General features: G+C 41.4%; 1 protein-coding gene across 2 annotated transcripts in view; it reads left to right on the top strand.

Annotated features, from left to right (window-relative positions):
- Positions 1-25,349, top strand: part of LOC124859389 (plasma membrane calcium-transporting ATPase 1-like) — a 74,202-nt gene that overhangs the window by 35,911 nt on the left and 12,942 nt on the right. For both annotated transcript variants that reach the window (XM_047352147.1, XM_047352156.1), the window contains 7 exons: positions 7,497-7,643; positions 7,995-8,209; positions 11,626-11,868; positions 13,356-13,597; positions 13,679-13,916; positions 14,529-14,708; positions 14,844-14,931. In XM_047352147.1, the coding sequence (XP_047208103.1) occupies positions 7,497-7,643; positions 7,995-8,209; positions 11,626-11,868; positions 13,356-13,597; positions 13,679-13,916; positions 14,529-14,708; positions 14,844-14,931 (1,353 nt within the window). The remainder of the gene's footprint in view (positions 1-7,496; positions 7,644-7,994; positions 8,210-11,625; positions 11,869-13,355; positions 13,598-13,678; positions 13,917-14,528; positions 14,709-14,843; positions 14,932-25,349) is intronic.

The raw sequence follows: 25,349 nt of genomic DNA, 5'->3' as shown, positions 1-25,349 counted from the left end.
TTGAGCTCTTAAAAAGTTTGACAGAACTTCCTCATGGCCAACTGGAATCTTTTACCATAGGCACTCAGATTTCCTCTCATGGCCAAAGTTTTCCCTCTTCTACAGTGGAAACAGCAGAAACTCAATTAGGGCTCAGTCAGTGACAACAGTCTGCAGTGGCAGACACTAATGCAATGTGTATCTTCTTAAATGGAAATGAAACTGATATAATATCCAGTTTACTCATGTGCTCACTATGGGTATATATCTGGGTATTTCTTTATTCTCCTCTTGGCTCGTTCTGGGTGTTTAAACCTTCTCATATTGTCCAACAACATGTATGCTGGGAGATGATTCATAAAAAACATGAACGATGTGTGTGAAAGATTTGCAGTGGTTTGTGTTACTGAGGTAGTGGTGTGTGTATATGACACCTCCAGGGTTTCTGACGCATCTTGCTGACTTACAGATGAAATACACTGATCAAAAAAATAAAGGGAACACTTAAACAACACAATATAACTCCAAGTATATCAAACTTCTGTGAAATCAAACTGTCCACTTAGGAAGCAACTCTGATTGACAATCAATTTCACAGCTATTGTGCAAATGGAAAAGACAACAAGGGGAAATCTTTGGCGATTAGCAAGACACACTCAATAAAGGAGTGGTTCTGCAGGTGGGGACTACAGACCACTTCTCAGTAACTATGCTTTCTGGCTGATGTTTTAGTCACTTTTGAATGTTGGTGGTGCTTTCACACTCGTGGTAGCATGAGACAGACTCTACAACCCACACAAGTGGCTCAGGTAGTGCAGCTCATCCAGGATGGCACATCAATGCCAGCTGTGGCAAGAAGGTTTGCTGTGTCTGTCAGCGTAGTGTCCAGAGCCTGGAGGCGCTACCAGGAGACAGGCCAGTACACCAGGAGACGTGGAGGAGGCCATAGGAGGGCAACAACCCAGCAGCAGGACCGCTACCTCTGGCTTTCTGCAAGGAGGAACAGGAGGAGCACTGCCAGAGCCCTGCAAGATGACCTCCAGCAGGCCACATATGTGCATGTGTCTGCACAAACGGTTAGAAACCGACTCCATGAGGATGGTATGAGGGCCCACGTCCACAAATGGGGGTTGTGCTCACAGCCCAACACCGTGCAGGATGCTTGGCATTTGCCAGAGAACACCAGGATTGGCAAAGTCACCACTGGCGCCCTGTGCTCTTCACAGATGAAAGCAGGTTCACACTGAGCACATGTGACAGACGTGATAAAGTCTGGAGACGTCGTGGAGAGCGATCTGCTGCCTGCAACATCCTTCAACATGACCGCTTTGGCAGTGGGTCAGTAATGGTGTGGGGTGGCATTTCTTTGTAAAACTGCGAGTCCCTCCATGTGCTCGCCAGAGGTAGCCTGACTGCCATTAGGTACCGAGATGAGATCCTCAGACCCCTTGTGAGATCATATGCTGGTGCGGTTGGCCCTGGGTTCCTCCTAATGCAGGACAATGCTAGACCTCATGTGGCTGGAGTGCGTCAGCAGTTCCTGCAAGATGAAGACATTGAAGCTATGGACTGGACCGCCCGTTCCCCAGACCTTAATCTGATTGAGCACATTTGGGACATCATGTCTTGCTCCATCCACCAACGTCACGTTGCACCACAGACTGTCCAGGAGTTGGTGGATGCTTTAGTCCAGGTCTGGGAGGAGATCCCTCAGGAGACCATCCGCCGTCTCATCAGGAGCATGCCCAGGCGTTGTAGGGAGTTCATACAGGCACACAATACTGAGCCTCATTTTGACTTGTTTTAAGGACATTACATCAAAGTTGGATCAGCCTGTAGTGTGTTTTTCCACTTTAATTTTGTGTGACTCCAAATCCAGGCCTCCATTGGTTAATAAATTTGATTTCCATTGATGATTTTTGTGTGATTTTGTTGTCAGCACATTCAACTTTGTACAGAACAAAGTATTCAATGAGAATATTTCATTCATTCAGATCTAGGATGTGTTATTTGAGTGTTCCCTTTATTTTTTGGAGCAGTGTAGTTTCTACAAAGCCCTGATTCTGCCTGTTCGACTTTATGCACAGTTGTTATTTTGCTGTCAAATGTCATGTGACATAGTATGAGCTGGGTTCGATTAAGATCAATCAAAAAGAGAAAAGAAGTTTCTAAAGTGGTGCTTTCATCAAAAGTCCTATTTCTGCTGCTGGACAGGGGCTCTCCTGGTTCTTTATGATCCCACATGGTGCATCTTACATAGTATGTCCCCATGGTCTGAGCAGCAGCAGGAGCAGGTGTTCCTGACTCTGTTGATGGTGATTAGGAGCAAGAAGATTATCTGCATTAAGTTCGGCACCTGCTTTCTTCCCCTCCCTGCTGCTGGGGGCTGCTTGTCCACTAATAACCTCATTACAGAGATGGGATCAGCTCCCTCACACACATACACATGCACATACAGTACACACACACACACACACACACACACACACCTTACACACAGCTCCCTCACACACATACACATGCACATACAGTACACACACACACACACACACACACACACACTCACACACAAACACCTTACACAGCCCCCACCCATCCACACACACAAGCAGACACCACCACCTCTCTGACACAAAGCAGTACTAGTTGACTTTACTGGTGGTTTGCTTCGAGAACCATGGTGAGATGAGGAAACAATGTCCTGCAGTTAGGGACTTAATTTGGTAAGAAGTCAGATTAAAGATCTGTTGTGACTCAACAACTCACAAAAAACTAACACCAGCATAAGACCACTTTGTCTGTAATAGACATCATTGCGGACAGTTAATATTTACACGGTGCCATGCAAAAGTGTTTATACTATCCATTGTCTACACCTTATCTTATCCTTGCAGGTCAACAGTAAAGATTTTTCTTATGCTGTTACATTATAATTACAAACTTAATTTTGTCTTGGTGCAGTAATTTTCAACTATGGGGTCCGCCCTCTAGGGGTGGCCAGTTGTCTTGACAGCATCCTAAACACCTTCCCGTTATTATTTTCTAAACATTTTTCAAATTTTCTCCTAGAGGAACTAATGTATAGTGTTCAAATGTTGCAATGTTGATTCCAGTTACAAATTCAACAAATCAGTGTTTCCACTGCGACAGGACAGCAGGAGCTTTGCTTATGACAAGCTCTAATAAGGGGAGTCTATCCAGCCGCCACCAAACATAGAGCAGCACCTGAGAATTTAATTCTTCACTAGTTTCAGAGCAAAAATAGCTTTTGCATACATGAAAAGGCAGATGTATGGGAACTGTCTGAGTAGTGACTATGGTGTGTTGCTGTTTGAAGCGGTATAAATGTTTGGAGGATACAGTACAGAAAGAGATCAAATAAAAGTGAAGTCACATTGAATGGGAAAAAAATAAGCATAGACCAAGGGCCTTGGCAGACTTCTGTGCATTTCCCTTTAAAACATGTATGATGTATGTTTCAATCTAGAAAACTGGGATCTAACCACATTTCCTTTGTACATCACAGTCAAAATGTAATTAAGTGCGCATGTGGGAGTGCCAGGCTTCTTCTTTGACATACCTCTATTCACAAATGCAAATATGTAATTTGCATATGTAAATAAGCCCTCCATGTGTGAGTCTTCCATGCACTGCACTGCAAAAATCATTGTCTCGTGTAACGAAGAGGAAGCTAATGGGATGCAAGTTGGAGATGCTCCTAAATGAGGAGTACATAAACAGTCGGGTTTAGTTACACTTTAATGTTGACCTGTTCAGCTGCATTTGGGAACGCGATAAACCTGGCAGACATGCAGATGATTTCATTCCACCAAACTGGCAAAGCTGAGTTCAGGGTCGACTGGCACAATCCTGATCCCTCTGTCTGCCAGGTCGCTCTGAAGTGCCCTTGTTTTGAGGACCGTCAAACATGTCAACAGCTGAATATGCATACTGGAAGCGCAAAGCATCTCACTTTCTCTGCTCCAAGATGTGTCGCAGATCCAAGCACCTAAAGCATCTAGTGAGCCACTATTCATAGTTGGCTAGAAAATCCTTTAGGTCTCATGATCCCTGTTTCTTCGTTTTTTTGGTTCTTATTTGTGTTTGTATTTGGATTAATTTGAGTCATTTATTAATGTCCGAAAGGGTATTCCGTATTAAGTTCATTCATTTGTGTTGAGATTTTTACTCATTTATTGTGTTTATACTCATTTGGTTTTATAAAATATTTTGTGTTCTGTTTAGTTCCCACTGTGCCTATTTTTGTGTTCATCAGTCACCTCCTCTCACCCCCTGCTAAGGTTCTTCCCCAAGTGTCCTGCGTGTTCTGCGTAATAAGGCACACCTGGTTTCACATGATTTACCCTCTTTCCCTGAAGTTATAAGCCAGTCCCTCGTCTTCTTACCAGATTCTTCTGTTGACCATTGCTTGTTTCTCCATTGTCTGTTTCCCACAATGCCAGTATCCCTTTGGGTCCTTTTAACACAACCATGATGGAACAATCTGGCCAAATAAGGACTCAGCAGAAGCCCATTGGTAAATCCATCATTGAATTCATTGGTATCACCACCAGCTGCTGCTGGTGGAGGTACCGATGCTTCAGACCTCTCCTCAGTGCTCGAAGGCCCAGTGATCCAATGCCCTAACTTCATCTTGGTGCTGCAGAACCATGTTTCCCCTCAGCGTTTTGTGTTACCCGCAGCAGCAACACCTGCAGTAGCAAGAACCATGTTACCTTCAGCAGAAGCACCCAAGTCTATGTCCAGGTAACCTTGAACTTTGTGCTTCTTCGGATCGACCTCTGGGTCACCTGACTGAACTCTGTGCCTGCACACAAGTTTGGGTTGATTATTGTTTCGAACCATCTTTCGAGAAACCCCCTCTTCCAGCCTGGGTTCAGGTCCCCCTGGGTTCTGTCATGATCCATTGGTCTTTATGTTTCTGGTTCTTACTTTTTTGTGTATTTGGATTATTTTGTGATAGTTGTTATTGAGTGTTAAGAGTGTTCCATGTTCATTCGGCCGTTGAGTTTCTTACCCTTTAGATTCTTAGTTTATTGTTCATCTTTTCATTGGATTTTGTAAGATAACTAAAATAACCTTGCAATGGACTGGTGACCTGTCCAGGGTGTAGCCTGCCTCTTGCCCGTGACCCTGTACGGAAAAGGCAGGTATAGGAGATGGATGGATGGATGGATGGATGGATGGCATTGGTACATGAGGTCTCTAAGAGTTAATAACAAATATAATGTAAAGCAGATGATAGTGTTAATATTGATAACTATGAACAGTCCAAGCAGTCAATATCAAATATTGACATTTAAAAATAATTAGGATTTCTTTTTTAAAATTTATTTGGTTGTTAAACAATTTGACATTTAGTTTTATTTCTATTTTTTAATTAGTAAAGAGTAAAGGAGCAGTTTCTTTATCAAAGGACAGTTCCTATTACTACATTATTCTGAAAAGGGACACTTAGAAAGACAAGATGACAAGCAGTTAAATTTCTTCTTTACAAAAGGAAAGATAACAAACTAGAGTGGAGATACAACTGTGAAGCAATCTACAAGAAGGGACAGAGCAGACTGTACTTCTTGAGGAAGCTTAGGTCCTTTGGTGTTTGCAGCAAGATGCTGCATATCTTCTATAAGTCTGTTGTGGAGAGTGTGATCTCTTCTGCCATCATCTGCTGGGGAAGCAGCATCAGAACCAGGGACTTAAAAAAGCTCAACAAGCTGATAAAAAAGGCTGGTTCTGTTCTGGAGACTCCTCTGGAACCTCTGGAGATCATTGTGGAAAGACAGATTCTTCATAAAATTAAGAACATTATGGAGAACCCTGAGCATCCTCTTCATGAGACTGTCCTACAACAACAGAGTGTCTTCAGTCAGAGGCTTCTTCAGATCTGCTGTAAGACGGAGCGCTACAGGAGATCCTTCCTGCCCACAGCCATCAGCATCTACAACGGCTCTTTGAAGAAACCTGCATAATATGAGCTATAACAACATTTAATTTCCCTTTGGGATTAGTAAAGTACTTTTGAATTGACTTTGAATTGAATTGAATAAGAAAATAAACATGGGAAATTCAAGTAAATACAGTATTGAATGATATTGATTTTTATTTTATTTTTCTTCAACATTCAATATTGTCATAATGTGGTTTGCGGGTGGACCAAAGTGCAGACAAGAGCTCGGCACGATCATCTTTGTAATTCAAAGATTTATTTATAAGGTCAAAAAACGTAGCAAAATCACTGGTTTCCCAAGGCAAGGCGTGGCAAAAAACAAAGCATAATCATGGACGAGAACGAGGTGTGACGAACACAAGGAACCAGCAACGAACAAAGACACAAAACCAACTTATATACTGTGAGATAACAAAGGCAGATAATCAATGGAACAGATGTGACAAGGAGGCAGGGAAGCAGAAGGAACAGGTAAAACAAATACAAGACAATGACACTAAGCTTACAACCAGAGCTGCAATAGAGTGGTTTAGATCAATACAATTTCATGTATCAGAATAGCTCAGTGAAAGACCGCAACTAAATTCAAGTGAGACCAAGCACAAAAGCAGGTGTAATTGGAGCAATGGTGGGTATACAAAGTAATGTCTCAGGGAGGTGAATACAAATCCACACACCACACTTTAGACTTTTGTTTGTAAAAAAAGTTGAAAACCATGAATCGTTTTCTTTCCATTTAACAATTAGACTCTTCCTTGTGTTGGTCTATCACGTAAAATCCCAATAAAACACATGATGATTCAACAGGAATTAATGCTTTGTAAGGCAATGCATATATCTAGTAGTAACAATCTTTTCAGGATAAAACAACGGCCATTCACAAGGGCCTTTCCTCATAATCCCTCTATCAAAGAAACCTTGGCTTCCACTCCATCTGTATTTTGTTTAGCTGAGGTCTGTGAAGTCTATCTGTATATGAATATACCACATGTTTTTTTGTTGTTTTTTTTAACATGCTGGAATCTTATATTACTAATGGTGCTTTCAGTCCCAAATGGGAAATCTGAGTTTCTAACCTTTAGCAGGGGAAGGTATAAAACAAAAGCAATTACACATTATCATACTGGCTGACCTGAACAATAGATGTGGTTTTTAATCATTGATTGACTGACTTTCAGAGGTGTTGATCAAGGAAAGAGCTCTGTGTTGGTTATGATTTGAACTGCTGATGTTTACATGATGTTTTCAGTTCAGTTGATGTATAAAGCACCAATTCACAACAAATGTCATCAGAAGGTCTTTACAAAAACAAGAGAGCCCCCATATGCTTTCATTTGAAGTTAATACAGATGTTGCCTGTTTAAGATATCTTATTTTCAAAAATGCATCTACTGAAATTGTGCAGTTTAATTTTCCTTTGTTTAAAGTAGCATTGGTTTCTTAGTGAAATGAGTGAAATTTTTTGAGTTATGCTACATTTAAAGACAGTTTTTAAAGCTGCACTAGTTGTTTAATTTGGATTTTTTACTGACTTCTTTGTCTCATTTAGGGAAAAACAAGGATGTAGCTACTCTTGAGATGCAACCACTAAACAAAGATGGAGAACCAGAGAAGAAGAAGAAAGCTCTACCAAAGAAGGAGAAATCCGTCCTTCAAGGGAAGCTGACCAAGCTGGCCGTGCAGATTGGCAGAGCAGGTACAAACAGGCAGTCAGGGGACTGGGTTTTCAGTTGGTGATAAAACCCAGAATTTTATGAGATCTTACATGAAAAGAAATCATGTTGATATTTGAGATCAATTTAAACTGAAGCCTTTTTAAAAATATGGAATATTTGGATATAGCGTATTTCAGAATTTATATGGATTCTAGTGGATCAGTTATGTTATTGTTAACTGAAAAAAGATCCATAATATATTTACAAGGTCTATACCTAAGGGATTAAAAAAGTTTTAGCCTTCACTCATTGCAACATTTTGTTTTTCTCAGGTTAGGTTTTAAAGCATCACTATATACTCTTTCCTTTTCTTTTTCTCTCCCTGTGCTCAGGTCTGCTAATGTCTGCCCTTACTGTCATCATTCTAATCACTCGCTTCCTGATTGATACCTTCTGGATTCAGGGGCTTCCTTGGTTGCAAGATTGTGTGTCCATCTATGTGCAGTTCTTGGTCAAGTTCTTCATCATTGGTGTGACGGTGCTGGTGGTGGCTGTGCCTGAAGGACTCCCCCTGGCTGTCACCATTTCCCTTGCATATTCAGTCAAGGTCAGTTTGGCGAAGTCTGTCGACTTCACATCTGTCTGCATGCAGAAAAATGCCAATGCCATGGCCAACCTCTATCAATCGGCCTACTTACACACTTGTATAAGAGTAGCTTGCAAAAATGTTTATAGCCTCTGTATTTTTCCATCTTGTCATTTTCCAACCATAAACCTTACTGTATTTTTATTGATAATGCATTTTTGTGCATTTTTCCTTAGCTCTCCCAATGCTTTAGTAGCAAGTTTTCACTAAAATTACAGCTGCAGATCTTTCAGGCTATGTCTTTACCATCTTTACCCATCTAGAGACTGAACCTTTTCTCATTTTCCCCTGCCTCATGTCCCTGCTTTAAATTGTGGGAGTGGTTGCCTATTGGTGAAAGAGCAAGGCATTTGTGTCCTGGAAAGGCCACAAGTACCCTGGTTTGAATCCCACAGCTTGCCACTCTGGGCCCCTGAGCAAGACCCTTAGCCCCTGAATGCTCCCCGGGTGCCACACAATGGCAGCCCACTGCTCCCTAAGGGATGGGTTAAATGCAGAGGATAATTTCTCCATTGTGAGATCAATAAAGTCTAAAAACAAGCATACCCACAGCATGATGGTACCCCCACGCTGGTGAGTTCAGGGTGATGCGGAGTGTTACTTTTTTCCCCACACATGTTAGCGCATAAAAAGTTCAATTGTGGTCTCATCCTACCTTACAGGGCCTATGGTAAACATACAGTGGCTTGTAAAAGTATTCATACCCCTTGATCGTTCCCACATAATGTTACATTACAACCACAAACATAAATATATTTTCTAGGAATTTTATGGGAACGACCAACACAAAGTGGTATAAAATTGTGAAGTGGAAAGAAAATTATACATAATTAAACAAATTTTTTTACAAATAAAAAACTGAAAAGTGTCGTGTGCAAAAGTATTCAACCCCCTTTACTCTGAGTGCAAACCATTGCCTTTAGAAGTTGCCTGATGATTGCTAATGACTAAATAGACTCTACCTGTGTGTAATCTAATCTCAGTACAAATACAACTGCTCTGTGGCAGCCTCAGATGTTTTTTTCTTCTTGATCTCTACCATAAAGACCAGATTTGTGCAGGGCACTAAAAGTAGTTGTTCTGTCAACAGATTCTTCCATTTGAGCTGTGGATTTCTGTAGTTCCATCACAGTTAGCAGTGACTCTTTGGCTGTTTCTCTGATTAAGCCTTCCCTTGCCCTGCTTGTTAGTTTAGATGGTAAGCCATGAATTCATAAGTTCACAGTTGTGCCACACTGACCAACTTTTTTTCTTTGCTTTAATTCTGGTCTCATTTGATCAGAGCACCCTCTTCTACATGTTTGCCATGTTCCCTACAAGACTTGTAGTAAACTTCAAATTGAACTTTTTATGGCCTTCTTTGAACAATGGCTTTCCTCTCATCTCTTTTCCATAAAGGTCAGATTTGTGTTGTGTACATCTAATAATTGTCCTGTCAACAGATTTTCCAACCTGAGCTGTGGATCTCTGCAGCTAGTACAGAAATCCCCTGGGCCTCTTGGATCTTTATCTCATTAATGGTCCTCTTGCCTGGCCTTTCAGTTTAGGTGGGCAGCCATATGTTGGTATCTTTGCATTTGTCTTTCCATTTTTAGGTGACTGATGGACTTTTCCACAACTTCATCCCTGAGCTGTGAACTGAGATTGAACTGAGACTGGAATGATCACAATAAGAACCACTACACACAGATGAATCCTGCTTATGGGCTACAAATGTCATGTTTCTCGTGTCAAGACACTCCTGAACCAGAGAATGGACTGTTGCTCAGTGGTCCAAAATTCTCTTTTTAGATGAAAGTAAAGTTTTGGAAATCAAGCTTCTAGACTGGTGAGGTGCAGAATCCACACTGATTGAAGTCCAGTGTGAATTTTCCAGTCACTAGTCACTGATATTTTGGGGTGCAATGTCATCTGCTGATGCTTGTCCATTGTGTTATTTCTAGTACACAATCAATACATCCATCTACTAAGACATTTTAGAGCCCTCCATGCTTCCTTCTGCTGACAAGCTTTATGAAGATGCTGATTTCATTTTCTGAGACACTGAATTTTGGGTTTGCACTTTAATATGTAAGCCATACTTGTCGAGATTGGAAGAAATGAAGGCTTGAAATATTTCACTGTATGTGTAATGAATCTATGTAATCGTTTCAATGAACTGAGTAACAAAAAATGTAGGAAATAGTTTCATCTGTAAATCCAGCTGTTCAGACTAAAAGGTTTGTTGGAGAACATTAGTGAACTAACAGCATCATGAAAACCAGTGTATGAGTGTGTGTATGGTTGCTTGTCCATGTCTCTGTGTTTCCGTGGAATGAACTGGCTACCTCAGCCTAGATCCTGGGCAGATGAGTGTAAAAGGAGCTAGATACAACTGTGCGCCGCATCTTTGACATATTTACAGTACTGTGCAAACGTTTTAGGCAGGTGTGGAAACAAAGCTGTAAAATAAAGAATTCTTTCAGATATATTAATGATGATTATTCATTTTTATCAATTTACAAAATGCTAAGTGAGCGAAAGCCAAGTGACTCAGCCAAAGTCATTAAGAACTATCTTCAGCGTAAAGAAGAACAAGACTTACTGGAAGTGATGCATGACCCCCACAGAGCCCTGATCTCAACATCATCCAGTGGGTCTGGGATTACATGAAGAGACAGAAGGATGTGAGAAAGCCTCCTTCCACATTAGATCTGTGGTTAGTTCTCCAAGATGTTTGGAGCAACCTACCAGCCGAGTTCCTTCAAAAAATGTGTGCAAGTGTACCTAGAAGAATTGATGTTGTTTTGAAGGCAAAGGGTGGTCACACCAAATATTGATTTGACTGAGATTTCTCTTTTGTTTGATCACTGCATTTTGTTGATTGATGAAAATAAATGATTAAAACTTCCATTTTTAAAAGCATTCTTTTTTTACAGGATTTTTTCACACCTGCTTAAAATGTTTGCACAGTACTGTATGTGTAAAAACAATTAATAACAGTGTACCATTTTAATTTCCAACTTTACTGTGCCCCTTTGTGTTAGTCGATCACCTAAAATCCTAATAAAATAAATTATAGTTTGTGGTTATAATGTGACAAAATGTAAAAGAGTTCAAGGGTATGGTTACTTCTGCAATGTACTGGAATGAATCAAAGCTCGTTTCTCATCAGTCAGTGGGACTTTTTATCATGTTATTTCTATTCTTATTCCTTCAACTGTAGCATTAGCACAGATTGAAAATAATCTCATGCAGCATCTTAACTTCCTCCAGTCTATAATTTGCGAAATGTTGTACATTTGCTTAGCAAACTATAGAATGACAACTTTGAATTTGCTGACGCTGATTTCTGTTTTATTCATCCGTTTAATTTGATTTATCTATTTATGTTGCAGAAAATGATGAAGGATAACAACCTAGTCCGCCACCTGGATGCCTGTGAGACAATGGGCAATGCCACAGCCATCTGCTCGGATAAAACAGGAACCTTAACCATGAACCGTATGACTGTGGTGCAGGCCTACATCGCAGGGCGACACTTTAAAAGAGTGCCTGAGCCAGACCTCATCCCAACCAAGATCCTGGACCTGCTCATCCTAGGCATCGGGGTCAACTGCGCCTACACCACCAAGATTATGGTGAGCTTTATAAATAGCTGTTCATTCAGGAAGCTCTGTGGGTTAAGTATTTAGCACTGTCATTCCAGCTTAGGACTCATCAGATCCCATTCTTCAGGATTCACTTGACAGACCAGAGTGCAAAGCAGACAAGCTGGTTAGGCTGCTTCTATGAGTTTAGAAACCAATGACTAGAATTAGAGATCAGTTCTTTTTCTGGTCAGCAGGTCTCTGCTTGAGTGCTGCACCTTTGAAGTTGACTCATTCTGAGCACAGAAGGATGCTTTTCCTTCCTTTAATTTAATTTGACATTTGTACCACTGCATAGAAGTACATAGTTAGCACACTGAACTTGTACCATTGTTTCATTATACTTTCAATCCCTGAAATACCAGTCTCCTGTTACCTTATTACCCAGCAGCCTTTCTATAAACGAAGTGCACAACCTAAATTCTAAATCAAGACATGAAACTATCAGGTACTTACCAGGTTATAAAATAATTTAAATCTAATGTAAAATGTTATTTTGACCAGATTATAGAACCACATTTAGCAGCAATACCTTAGTCATTTTATGTATGACTTTATCAGTCTATCTTAGTATTGTGGTGGAATTTGTACCCACATTTCTTTTGCCACCATTCAGTTTTGGAGACATTTGTATCTTTACAGCTCTCTTAAGATCCCACAGCAGCATTAAAAGGTCTAGACCTTGACTGGGCCATTACAACAACGTCTTCCTTTTCAGCCAATCTGCCATGGGTTTGTTGCTGTATTTAGGATCATTGCCCTGTTAACGGCCTAGTTTGGGCCAAACTCCAGTTTCTGGACAAATTCCCTCACATTTGACTTTAGAATACTTTGGCTTGCAGAGGAGTTCATGTCGACTTAATGGCTGCAAGGTGCCCTGGTGCTGCATATCAACAACCCTTCACCGCCATGCGTAACAGTTGTGCATTATGGTCAAGCATCTTTACTTTACTCTTGTATGTTCTGACAGTAAAAATATGTTGACATGTGCATAGAAGGTTCTCTCTCTCTGTCGTCTGTCATTGTATGTATGCCTCCTTCTCGCCACAATGACCGCAGAGATTGACCACATGCCAGTTTGCACCTGCCTTTCAAATGTGCTAATTATAGACGTAAAAATGCATTTAATCAGAAATGTATTTGATCTTCCTTGCCATTGGAGCCAATGCAAACATCCGACATGCCTAGGTGAGGGAATCTTCCTTAGTGCAGACAGAGCTAAGATTAAGCAATAATATTATTGGGACATGCTGTGATAACTGTAGACTGAATCAATCTATTTTGTTATATTGTTTTACTAACAGTGCAAATGTGGAATCCATGGGTATGTATCAGGTGGGATATATGTGCAGTCACCACTTTAGTAGAGATGACCCACTATGGAATAAGCGGTAGAAAATGACTGACTGACTGAACATTAAATTGTCTTTAACTGCTAATCATGTGGTGTCGATAAATATGCTTCTTGCTTCCTGCAGCCTCCTGAGAGAGAGGGTGGGCTGCCTCGCCAAGTTGGAAACAAGACCGAATGTGCCTTACTGGGACTCAGCCTAGACCTGAACCGAGATTATCAGAATGTTAGAAATGAAATCCCAGAGGAAAAGCTGTTCAAAGTCTACACATTCAACTCTGTGAGGAAATCTATGAGCACCGTATTAAAGAACTTTGACCGCAGCTACCGAATGTTCAGTAAAGGGGCTGCCGAGATCTTGCTTAAGAAGTAGGTTTACTGCTTCTACCCACAAAGCTCTGCACTCTGTCACATTCATACTCTGATCACACAACTGACATCTGCTTTCAGGTGCTGTAAGATTTTGACAGCCAGTGGAGAGGCCAAGGTCTTCAAACCTAAGGATCGGGAACATCTGGTAAAGAATGTAATTGAGTCAATGGCATCTGAGGGGCTAAGGACAATCTGTCTTGCCTACAGAGACTTCCCTATCACTGACGGAGAGCCTGACTGGGACAATGAGGCCGAGATCCTCACTAGACTTACGTGCATCGCTGTGGTTGGCATTGAGGACCCCGTACGACCTGAGGTTTGTCATCTCCCCTGGGTAAAATCAATGTCAAACTCACAGTGTTTTAAAAGCAGAGAATAAATATGTGTTTTCAAGTCATATTTAAAAACAAGGGACGACAGAGTGACCTGGCTATACCTCTATAAAAAACAGCTGCAAAATTCTAACTAGAAGGTCAGAAAAGCATGGATTACTGATTCCATGTCACGCCTAGAAAAGGGAGGTTTAATCTTAGAGAGACGTCTAAGATGAAAAAAGGAGGATTTTCCCACAGCCTTAATGTGGTTATCAAATCTAAGGGCAGCATCTATACTGACACAGACGTTGATGACCACAGACTTCAAATGAAGGGTCAGAGTGAAGGTGGAACATTTGAGACTGAATAATCACTTTGGTCGACAATGTTATAAATGGTAAGGTAACAATTATGAAATAAATTTAATTTCTGTGGACTGCATGGTGGAGCAGTTTGTATCCCAGCTGTCTTTGTGCATGCGGTGCACTAACCTGTATAACAAATGCATTAATGCATGGATGGATATAATTCCTGCTCTGCCAGCTATCTAAAGTGCTCTTTTGATCTCACCATGTATCACTCTGTGCTTATCTGGTTTTGTTTGTTTCCCATAGGTACCAGAAGCCATCAGGAAGTGCCAACGGGCTGGGATCACAGTCCGCATGGTGACCGGAGACAACATTAATACTGCTCGGGCCATCGCCACCAAATGTGGCATTTTGCAACCCGGAGATGACTTCTTATGTATAGAGGGAAAAGAGTTCAACCAACGGATCCATAACGAATTGGGCGAGGTCAGACAAATGACAACAGAAATGGCTTAAAGCAGAGAAATGTGAAAATTAAGTTCTGCTTTTGCCCATGTATCACTCTACATGGTGAACGGATGAAAATCTAATCGAATATCTTTCTCGCCTTACTCATGTCAGATTGAACAAGAGCGTATCGATAAGATTTGGCCCAAACTGAGAGTCCTTGCCCGATCATCTCCAATGGACAAACATACTTTGGTCAAAGGTTAGTCATGTATAAACCAGACCATAAATTGTGGATGTTGTTGATATTTGCTCCCCAACAGATTTCTTGTACTTTTGTTTCTTTGTCACACGAGTTTAAGATCATCAAAAAAAAATCTATATCAGATAAAAACGTAAAGTCCAAATAGCAGTTTCAAATGTTGATTTCATTTATTAAGGGAAAAACCAACATGGCCCGTGAAAATATAATTGTACCTCCAACCCTGATAAATAGGTGTGTCACCCTTGGCTGCAATAACTACTTCATAGTGTTTACGATAACTTGCAAGGACTTTTTTACATTACTGTGGAGGGATTTTGGACAGTTCACCGAAGCAATAGTTTTAATTTAGCAACTTTGGAGGGTCTGCAGTATGAACCGCAAGCATATCAGTCGGATTTCAGTCCAGACTTTCTTTAGGCCACTTAAAAACCTTAATTCTAAAAATGTGCAGCTTCCACAAAATTATTCTTTTGTCTTGTCAGTCCACAGAAAATTCTCCCATGGACGCAATTCTTTCCCCAATGTCTTTTTAAGTGTTGAATCATGAACACTGGGCTTATCTGATACAAGTGAGGCCTAACGATTTTCAGATGTTGTTCTGGATTCTTTTGTGACCACTTGGTTAATGTTGATCCACTCCTGCAGAAAAGGCTGGAAAACTAGCCACTTTTGGGAATGTTACCCACTGTTCCCTGTTTTTTCACCATTCAATAATAATCACTCTAACTGTGGTTTTCTGGTGTCCGAAACCTTAGAAATGTCTGTGTAACCCTTCTCGGGCTGATAGATGTCAGTGACTTTGCTTCTCATCTGTTCTTGAATTTCCGTGAATCTGGACATAAGCGGTTGTTTTTTGAGATCTTTTAGCCTACTTAAGGTTCCATATAATTATTTTCCTTGATTCTTCAGGTCATCCAGTATTCAGGCTCCGGGTCTGGCTAGTAAAATTGGGCTCAGCATTCCCAAAAGTGGTTAATTCGCGATTTTTAAAAGCAAAGTGGGAGACAGATCTTTTACTTATCGGGCTGCTTACCAGTGAAACCAGCGCCCAGTTTTTGTCTGTAAGTCAGAAACCGTGTCTACTTCAAAGACTAGGCCTGAAATTTTTCTATGCAATAAAGCTTATAGTTAAGGCAGTGGCGCACGAAGTCAGTCCTCAAAGGCCATTGTCCTGCATGTCAACACATCTGAATAAATTGATGGTTCATTAGCAGGCCTCTGCAGAACTTGACAACAAGCTGAGAAAGTAGTTGGACCATTTCAGTCAGCTGTGTTGGAGCAGAGACACGTGTAAAGGGCGGGAGCTGGACACCCAAGAGTTAGGGTGATGTAGTTTATCCTGAGCTATAATCTGTCAAGCTGTCCAAAAACATTTTGTTAATCACAGTTAATTAATGTTTTTATATGATTGGGAAATTACTTTTTTATATAGGGCAATGCTTATTTGGGTTGCCTTTTTCCCTTAGTAAATAAAATGATGAGGGGCTGCAGTTGGTAGCACTATTGCCTTGCAGCACGAAGGTCCTGGGTTCGACTTCCCGGTCAGGGGTCTTTTTGCATGGAGTTTGCATGTTCACCCTGTGCATGTGTGGGTTCTCTCTGGGTACTCCAGCTTCCTCCCACAGTCCAAACATGACTGTTAGGTTAATTGGTTTCTCTACAATGCCCTAAGGTGTGAATGAGTGTGTGCGTGGTAGTTTGTCCTGTATGTCTCTGTGTTGCCCTGCAGTGGACTGGCGACCTGTCCAGGGTGTACCCTGCCTCTTTCCTGTAGACTATTGGAGATAGGCCCCAGCTCCCCCATGACCCACTATGGAAAAAGTGGTATAGACGATGAATGAATTAATAAATAAAATGATCACTTTAAAACCCCTTTTTTGTATTCACTGAGATTATTTTTGTCCGATAAGTTTTGTTTGATAATCTGAAAGCATTGTGGGGCAAAAAAGCAAAACCAGAAGAAATCTGTAAGGGACAAATATGTGTTCACTGCACTGAAAGGGTTAGTTGTGTTTTAAAGTTAAGGTCTGAGAAGATCTTAGCAGTTATTATTGGTAATAGTTCCCTTAACTTTTGTAGAAATATGTGAAATCACTGTAAACCTGCTGGAAAATTAAATACATCCTCAGAGGTGGTGGAAGCTAACAAACCAGTGAGACTTACATTGTATCTGTCATGATCCACAGCTGTTTGCAACTTGGTTCCCACTTGTGTTTGAATTTAGATCATTTTAGTGTTATTGGCATTAGGGCCTTTCCATATTAGTTTATTCCTTTACGTTTCGTTTCTAAGTGCTTCTATCCGGTTTGGCGCATTTTGGTTTAGACTCTTTTGTTGATATTAGTCCTTAGCCTTTAGTTAGTGTTTTTGTTATTTTTCTTCTGTGGCCATTATTTATCCTTCCCTTAGATCACTGTTTAGATACACTCCCAGCTATTCTGCAATCTGCTGATTGTACTGACCTGGTTTCCGTGTTACTCGTTACTCCTCATAAAGGCTTAAGCTCCTTGGTTTCTTTCTCTCACTGCTGGATTCAACTGTTGCTCCCGCCCAGGTTCCTGTGTGTTTTCCTCGTGTTCTGTAAGTCCTTCAGTTTCTTCATTAAATTCTGCATAATGGGTCTGCCAATGCCTTGTTTGCATTTGGGTCCTCATCAACAAACTGCAAACATGAAAGAAGAATCCAGCCAGAGAGGAGACCTAGCAACAGGGGTCAAAATGATTACTTTCTTGAGTATTTTCAGTTGGAAAAAGTAGGCATTGGTGTGAGGACTTTGTTGACCCACAACTTTTGATTTGATTTGACAAAATTTTATTCTCATTGCATATGTCACAAGTACAAGGCAATGGAATACAGATTGCATTTAACCAAAAGGTCCTAAGCATAAAATAATATATGCAGATATTTACATATTTATTACTGTTACTGTAGATATATACAGATCTTGACTAACAGTTTTGAAAATTTATTGTATATCTTGTAGTGCAAAATGGTGATTAAAGAAATTAATATAATATACCATGATGCCATCAAGACCTGCAGCTTTGTGAGCGTTGATCCTGCTCCGCACAGCTCTGACCTCAGTGGAAGAGAGCAATAAAGGTTGCTGCTCAGGAGTCAGCACTGCCTTGGTTGCAGATGCTTGGCTGTCCTTCTCAAACCGAGAGCAGAAATTGTTCAGGTCATTGAGAAAGGAAATTTCAGAGAAGAGGATTGCTGGTCACTATCCTCTCAGGGTCACTCTTCGCGTGCCGCCTTCTTCTCCACCCTACTTATGGCAGATGTGATATTCTCTTTCCGCCCGTCAATCGTCCTCTTTTTTTTTCTCTTTTTACTTCCACGTCACTCACCTGATGGAAAACACCTTTGTGATTGGCGAGTGGTCGTCTGAGGTTGGGCTGTATAGTGGACCATGGCCTGACTCAAAATAAACATGCAACACAGCAAACCTAAATAAATCCAAACCAAAAACACAGCAAATTAGTAAAACAAAACATACAAGGACCAAAACAGAAAAGGGCATCTTCCCACAAATACCTTATGTTCCCGTTTCCAAGTGCCTCGAGGGGTCAAAGACAAAACCTCTTAGAATGAAATTCCAGTTCTCAAAATCTCCAAGGAAACTCAAGAGGACTCCAGCCAACAAGCTACTCCAGAGTAAGATTAATAATAATAATACTAATACATTTTATTTAAAAGCCACATTTCAGTGCACATAAGTTCACTTTACAAAAATAATAAAGCAAATTAAAATTAAAATAGAAAATCAGGATGAAAACGTTTGTTTGAACAGATGAGTTTCAGGTGGGGTTTGAAAAGAGTCAGAGTGCCAGCGTTCCTGATGTCAAGAGAGACGTCATTCCAGAGGCGAAGGGCAGCTCATCTTAAGACTCTGAATTCCATAGTGGTCAGACGAGCAGGAGGCACAATAAGGTTGATGGAGGAGGCTGATATAAGAGACCAGGAGGGAGTGTTAATGTGATGGATGGCCTTAAATGTATGGAGCAGGGTTTTGAATTCAAGGCGGTAGCCAAGTTTTAACCAGAGAAGTGGGTAAAGGGTCAAGCGGGTTTAGATTTCTGATTCACATCTGGAATATCACACTCTGGCCTCAGTCTGTAAACTACCACGGCATCCTGTCTTCACCCATCATTCTCAATACCTTCCTGTTGCCAACATTTTTGAGGGGGCTCAGGAGAATTCACCTCATGTGCCTGTTCTAGATTTTACTAATGCTTTCAAGCTCCTCCCTCATTTGGGTCCTCATAAACAAACCACAAACATGACAATATCAGTCCTTTTAATTAAGCTAATTTGGCTAATCAGCTGATTGTGAGTCTGGTGAGGTAATTTTGAAACAAAAACAAACCCGGAATGCACAGGGACATACCATCTTTGAACCACTGGCATAAAATCCCAAAATTTGCCCCTGTTCTTGTATATGTTCCCTGACAACTCCACTGCATCCAATATATGAATGTGAGTGAAAGGTGATGTGACATTAAATGATACAAGTAATTTCCCTGGAACCATCTTCAGTTGTCCGACTTTGCTGGCAGGATAACCACCTCTTATTTAAATATGAGGACAACTTCTACAGACAGAGGCATGAATGTGCCACAGGATGTCCAATTTTACACATCATGGCCAATCTCTACATAGAGAAAGTAAAAAGCAGAGAACTTACTCATCATTGGGGGCATGTTACTTTATTTTATTGTATTATTGGTAATTGTTTTTGCACATCTACCATATTCTTCTTTGATTGCATATTTTTTCATAACTGTCTGCACCCTACTTGTGTGTTACTAAGGGCTGCTCTAACAAGATATTAACAAGAATAATATCTCCATTGTGAAATCAATAAAGTCTGTCGTACCTTATGTGTGGATTGTTAAGTGACAACGACCCAAACATTGAATGGGATAGAAGGCAGAGACAATGACTCAGAATCAGAATCCCTTTGTTGTCATTGTACAAAAATGCACAGCAAAATTTTAAAAAAGCAGCTTTCAAAGACAGTGAGAGAAAAATAAAGGTGCAGTTCATAGAAGTATGTAGAAAAAGTTGGATATATGTATATGCACATGCATACACACACACACACACACACACACACATACATATATATATATATATATATATATACAGTACAGACCAAAAGTTTGGACACACCTTCTCATTCAAAGAGTTGTCTTTATTTTCATGACTATAAATATTTTAGCTTCACACTGAAGGCATCAAAACTATTAATTAACACATGTGGAATTATATACTGAACAAAAAAGTGTGAAACAACTGAAAATATGTCTTATATTCTAGGTTCTTCAAAGTAGCCACCTTTTGCTTTGATTACTGCTCCGCACACTCTTGGCATTTTGTTGATGAGCTTCAAGAGGTAGTCACCTGAAATGGTTTTCACTTCACAGGTGTGCCCTGTCAGGTTTAATAAGTGGGATTTCAAGCCTTATAAATGGGGTTGGGACCATCAGTTGTGTTGTGCAGGAGGTGGATACAGTACACAGCTGATAGTCCTACTGAATAGACTGTTAGAATTTGCATTATGGCAAGTAAAAAGCAGCTAAGTAAAGAAAAACCAGTGGCCATCATTACTTTAAGAAATGAAGGTCAGTCAGTCCAAACAATTGGGAAAACTTTGAAAGTGTCCCCAAGTGCAGTCGCCAAAACCATCGAGCGCTACAAAGAAACTGGCTCACATGAGGACCGCCCCAGGAAAGGAAGACCAAGAGTCACCTCTGCTGCGGACGATAAGTTCATCCGAGTCACCAGCCTCAGAAATCGCAGGTTAACAGCAGCTCATATTAGAGAACAGGTCAATGCCACACAGAGTTCTAGCTGCAGACACATCTCTAGAACAACTGTTAAGAGGAGACTGTGTGAATCAGGCCTTCATGGTAAAATAGCTGCTAGGAAACCACTGCTGAGGACAGGCAACAAGCAGAAGAGACATATTTGGGCTAAAGAACACAAGGAATGGACATTAGACCAGTGGAAATCTGTGCTTTGGTCTGACCTCCAGGCTGTGTAAGGGCTATTTGACCAAGAAGGAGAGTGATGGGGTGCTGCGCCAGATGACCTGGCCTCCACAGTCACCGGACCTGAACCCAATCGAGATGGTTTGGGGTGAGCTGGACCGCAGAGTGAAGGCAAAAGGGCCAACAAGTGCTAAGCACCTCTGGGAACTCCTTCAAGACTGTTGGAAAACCATTTCAGGTGACTACCTCTTGAAGCTCATCTACAGAATGCCAAGAGTGTGTGGAGCAGTAATCAAAGCATAAGGTGGCTACTTTGAAGAACCTAGAATATAAGACATATTTTCAGTTGTTTCACACTTCTTTGTTCAGTATATAATTTCACATGTGTTAATTCATAGTTTTGATGCCTTCAGTGTATAAAACGCCTCCCTGAAGGTAAGAGTTACTGATGATGCTATGGGCTCTCCGGAGACTGTGGGTATTGTAGATTCCTTCCGAAGATGGAAGAGGGCAGCCAATTACTCTCTGGGCAGTGTTTATGACCCTCTGGACCTGCTTCCTCTCTGCCACAGTGCAGCTGGGAACCACAGGGAAATGCCGTGGCTCAACACCGACTCCACCAAGCAGTGGTAGAAGATCATCAAGAGCTCACATCTCAGGTTGTTTTTTCTGAGGATCCTCAAGAAGTAGAGTCTCTCCTGTGCCTTCTTCATGACTGAGGTGGAGTTTGTAGGCCAGGTCAGGTCTTCACTGATGTAAATGCCCAGGAACCTGAAGTCTGGCACCATCTGCACCCTGTCCCCTTTTATGATGATGGGCTGAATATCCAGGTTACACCTCCTAAAGTCGATAAGCAATTCCTTTGACTTGGAGGTGTTCAAGATGAGGTTGTTGGTGGTGCAACGGACAGGCAATCACTCCACCTCTATTCTGTAAGCACTCTCATCTCCTCCAAAGATGAGCCCCACCACAGCGGTATCATCTGCGAACTTTATGATGGTTTGTATGGGTGGGTGGGGATACAGTCGTGGGTACAGAGGGTGTAGAGTAGGGGGCTTAGCACACAGCCCTATGGAGAGCCAGTGCTGGTGCTCAGTTCTGAGGACAGGTGGGATCCTATTCTCACTCTCTTGGAGCGGTCTGTCAGAAAGTCCATAATCCAACAGCAGATGTTGTGGGAGAGACTTAGGTCCCTCAGCTTGCTCACCAATCTTTTTAGGATGATAGTATTGAAAGCCAAGCTGAAGTCCAGGAAGAGCAGCCTCGCATAGCTCCCTCGCTGTTACACGTGTGCCTGCGTGGTGTGCAGAGCAGTGGCAATCGCATCCTTTGTAGACCGGTTGGCTTTGTAGGCAAACTGCTGGGGATCAAGTGTAGGTGGCAAGCATGAAGTGATATCTCTCAAAACCAGTTTCTCGAAGCACTATATAATGATGGGGGTTAGTGCCACTAGCTCTTTTGTGACAAAGGGATGATGGTGGAGAACTTTAGGCAGAGTGGGATGGAGCACTGGGTGAAGGACTGATTAAAGATGCTAGTGAAAACCCCAGCTAGCTGGTCCACGCAGTCCCTCAGCAACCTCCCTGTAACACCATCAGGTTCAGCAGCTTTCCGGGGATTCACTGCCCTTAGGGTTCTCCTCACTTCCTGTGCCTGCACAGTGAAGGTCTGGCTGTGGAGGGATGCTAGCTGCGGTGTGGGCTCCACTGGTGACTCAGCCTCAAAACGTGCAAAGAAGTGGTTAAGTTCCTCTCCCAGTGAAGCATCCCCGGAGACTGCGGTAGTGTTGCTGGATCTGAAGTTGGTGATGTGCTCGACCTCTTGCCACACCTGCTGATTGTTTTTGCTGTTGAAATTCTCCTCAGCCCTCTGCTTGTAGTTTGCCTTAGCCTCTCAGAGCAGCTCAAGCTCAGGTGTACATGTCCCTGTTCCCGGACCTGAAAGCACTGTTTCGAGGGCTTCTGGTTGGGAAACACCCGGATGTGTCCGTCCACTGTGGCGGTGTTAACACAGTGCTGGATCCCCCGTGATCCCCCGTGATTCATTAAAATTTAAAGGCCCTGTTAGTAACCTTGATAGCTCTATTAGTGTGATTGCTTTGACTAAAATTTATTACATCTTTTACTTCTGACACATATTCAGAACCAAAGAAGCTGTTTGGATAACAGGTGAAACATCTTCAAGAAAGAAGAAAAGTCCAATTATGGCAGGCAATTTTATTTCTAATAATATTTTGACTTGGCAAAATACCTATTTGAAACATCTTTAATTACATTCTGACTAATATAAATTATGTCATATTTACCGTTAAGTTGTATGGAGGCTCCAATTCAAGATATTTCCAATATATTGCTGAGTATCTGAAATGTCTAGTTCAGATATCAACAATTAAATTATGACTAGTCATACATTAAATTTGAGATATCTTGACTAGTTGACTATTTATAATTCCAGTTAAAGATATCCTAAACGCATTTTTAGATATCTGAAACTAAGATTCGACTAGTGCAAATTAAAGATATCTTGAAGGCAAGACAGGCAAAACTTAGTGAGAGATATACAACTATATTTTTGATGAGTCAAATTTGCTTTTAAGATATATCTAGATATGTTGGATATCTTAAAAATTTTTTTATCCAGACAGCCTTTGTAATTCAGATATCTTAAATTATCGTTCTGACTAGTCAGGATGATATTACTGAGATCTTGAATAATTATTCTGTCCAGTCAAAACATCCCAGATTTCCGTGGAATTTTGGCGACAAGTTTAAAAGACATTTTAACCTTACTTGTGTTTGATCATTAGTGGTCTGCAATGGTCTGCAGTATCAGGGCACTGACGTTGCAGACCACTTGTCGTCACTACCTCCTCTACCACACTATCAGTGTAACTTTTGGTGTAACTTCTTTAAGTTCCGGTATGAAAAAGCAACAGTGCCTGTTTAAATCGCAATATACAGTGGTAACAGAAATACAGGGGTTGGACAATGAAACTGAAACACCTGGTTTTAGACCATAATAATTTATTAGTATGGTGTACGGCCTCCTTTTGCGGCCAATACAGTGTCAATTCGTCTTGGGAATGACATATACAAGTTCTACACAGTGGTCAGAGGGATTTTAAGCCATTCTTCTTGCAGGATAGTGGCCAGGTCACTACGTGATACTGGTAGAGGAAAACGTTTCCTGACTCGCTCCTCCAAAACACCCCAAAGTGGCTCAATAATATTTAGATCTGGTGACTGTGCAGGCCATGGGAGATGTTCAACTTCACTTTCATGTTCATCAAACCAATCTTTCACCAGTCTTGCTGTGTGTATTGGTGCATTGTCATCCTGATACACGGCACCGCCTTCAGGATACAATGTTTGAACCATTGGATGCACATGGTCCTCAAGAAAGGTTCGGTAGTCCTTGGCAGTGATGCGCCCATCTAGCACAAGTATTGGGCCAGGGGAATGCCATGATATTGCAGCCCAAACCATCACTGATCCACCCCCATGCTTCACTCTGGGCATGCAACAGTCTGGGTGGTACGCTTCTTTGGGGCTTCGCCACACCGTAACTCTCCCGGATGTGGGGAAAACAGTAAAGGTGGACTCATCAGAGAGCAATACATGTTTCACATTGTCCACAGACCAAGATTTGCGCTCCTTGCACCATTGAAATTGACGTTTGGCATTGGCATGAGTGACCAAAGGTGTGGCCGTGTATATTGACCCTGTGGAGCTCCCGACGGACAGTTCTGGTGGAAACAGGAGAGTTGAGGTGCACATTTAATTCTGCCGTGATTTGGGCAGCCATGGTTTTATGTTTTTTGGATACAATCCGGGTTAGCACCCGAACATCCCTTTCGGACACCTTCCTCTTGCGTCCACAGTTAATCCTGTTGGATGTGGTCGGTCCTTCTTGGTGGTATGCTGACAGTACCCTGGATACCATGGCTCTTGATACATCACAAAGACTTGCTGTCTTGGTCACAGATGCGCCAGCAAGACGTGCACCAACAATTTGTCCTCTTTTGAACTCTGGTATGTCACCCAAAATGTTGTGTGCATTTCAATATTTTGAGCAAAACTGTGCTCTTACCCTGCTAATTGAACCTTCACACTCTGCTCTTACTGGTGCAATGTGCAATCAATGAAGACTGGCTACCAGGCTGGTCCAATTTAGCCATGAAACCTCCCACACTAAAATGACAGGTGTTTCAGTTTCATTGTCCAACCCCTGTATGTCTCTGGAGAGAGTAAATCCTAAATTCTTCGTAGGTTTCTTAAGAAGTCTTCAAATATACAATGTTCGCATTGTCTACATGTACCACACTGCTGAGTTCTTTCAATATTGTGGCATTTTCTGACAATTTTGTCCTAAACAGCCAGCGCCATGGCAAAAACATTTTTATTTTAAGTTTAAATAAAC

This window comes from Girardinichthys multiradiatus, chromosome 2, assembly GCF_021462225.1.
Source record: "Girardinichthys multiradiatus isolate DD_20200921_A chromosome 2, DD_fGirMul_XY1, whole genome shotgun sequence".
In the NCBI taxonomy this organism is placed as follows: Eukaryota; Metazoa; Chordata; class Actinopteri; order Cyprinodontiformes; family Goodeidae; genus Girardinichthys; species Girardinichthys multiradiatus.
Note: the sequence above shows the minus strand (reverse complement) of the source record. Positions and strands in the feature narration are given on the sequence as shown.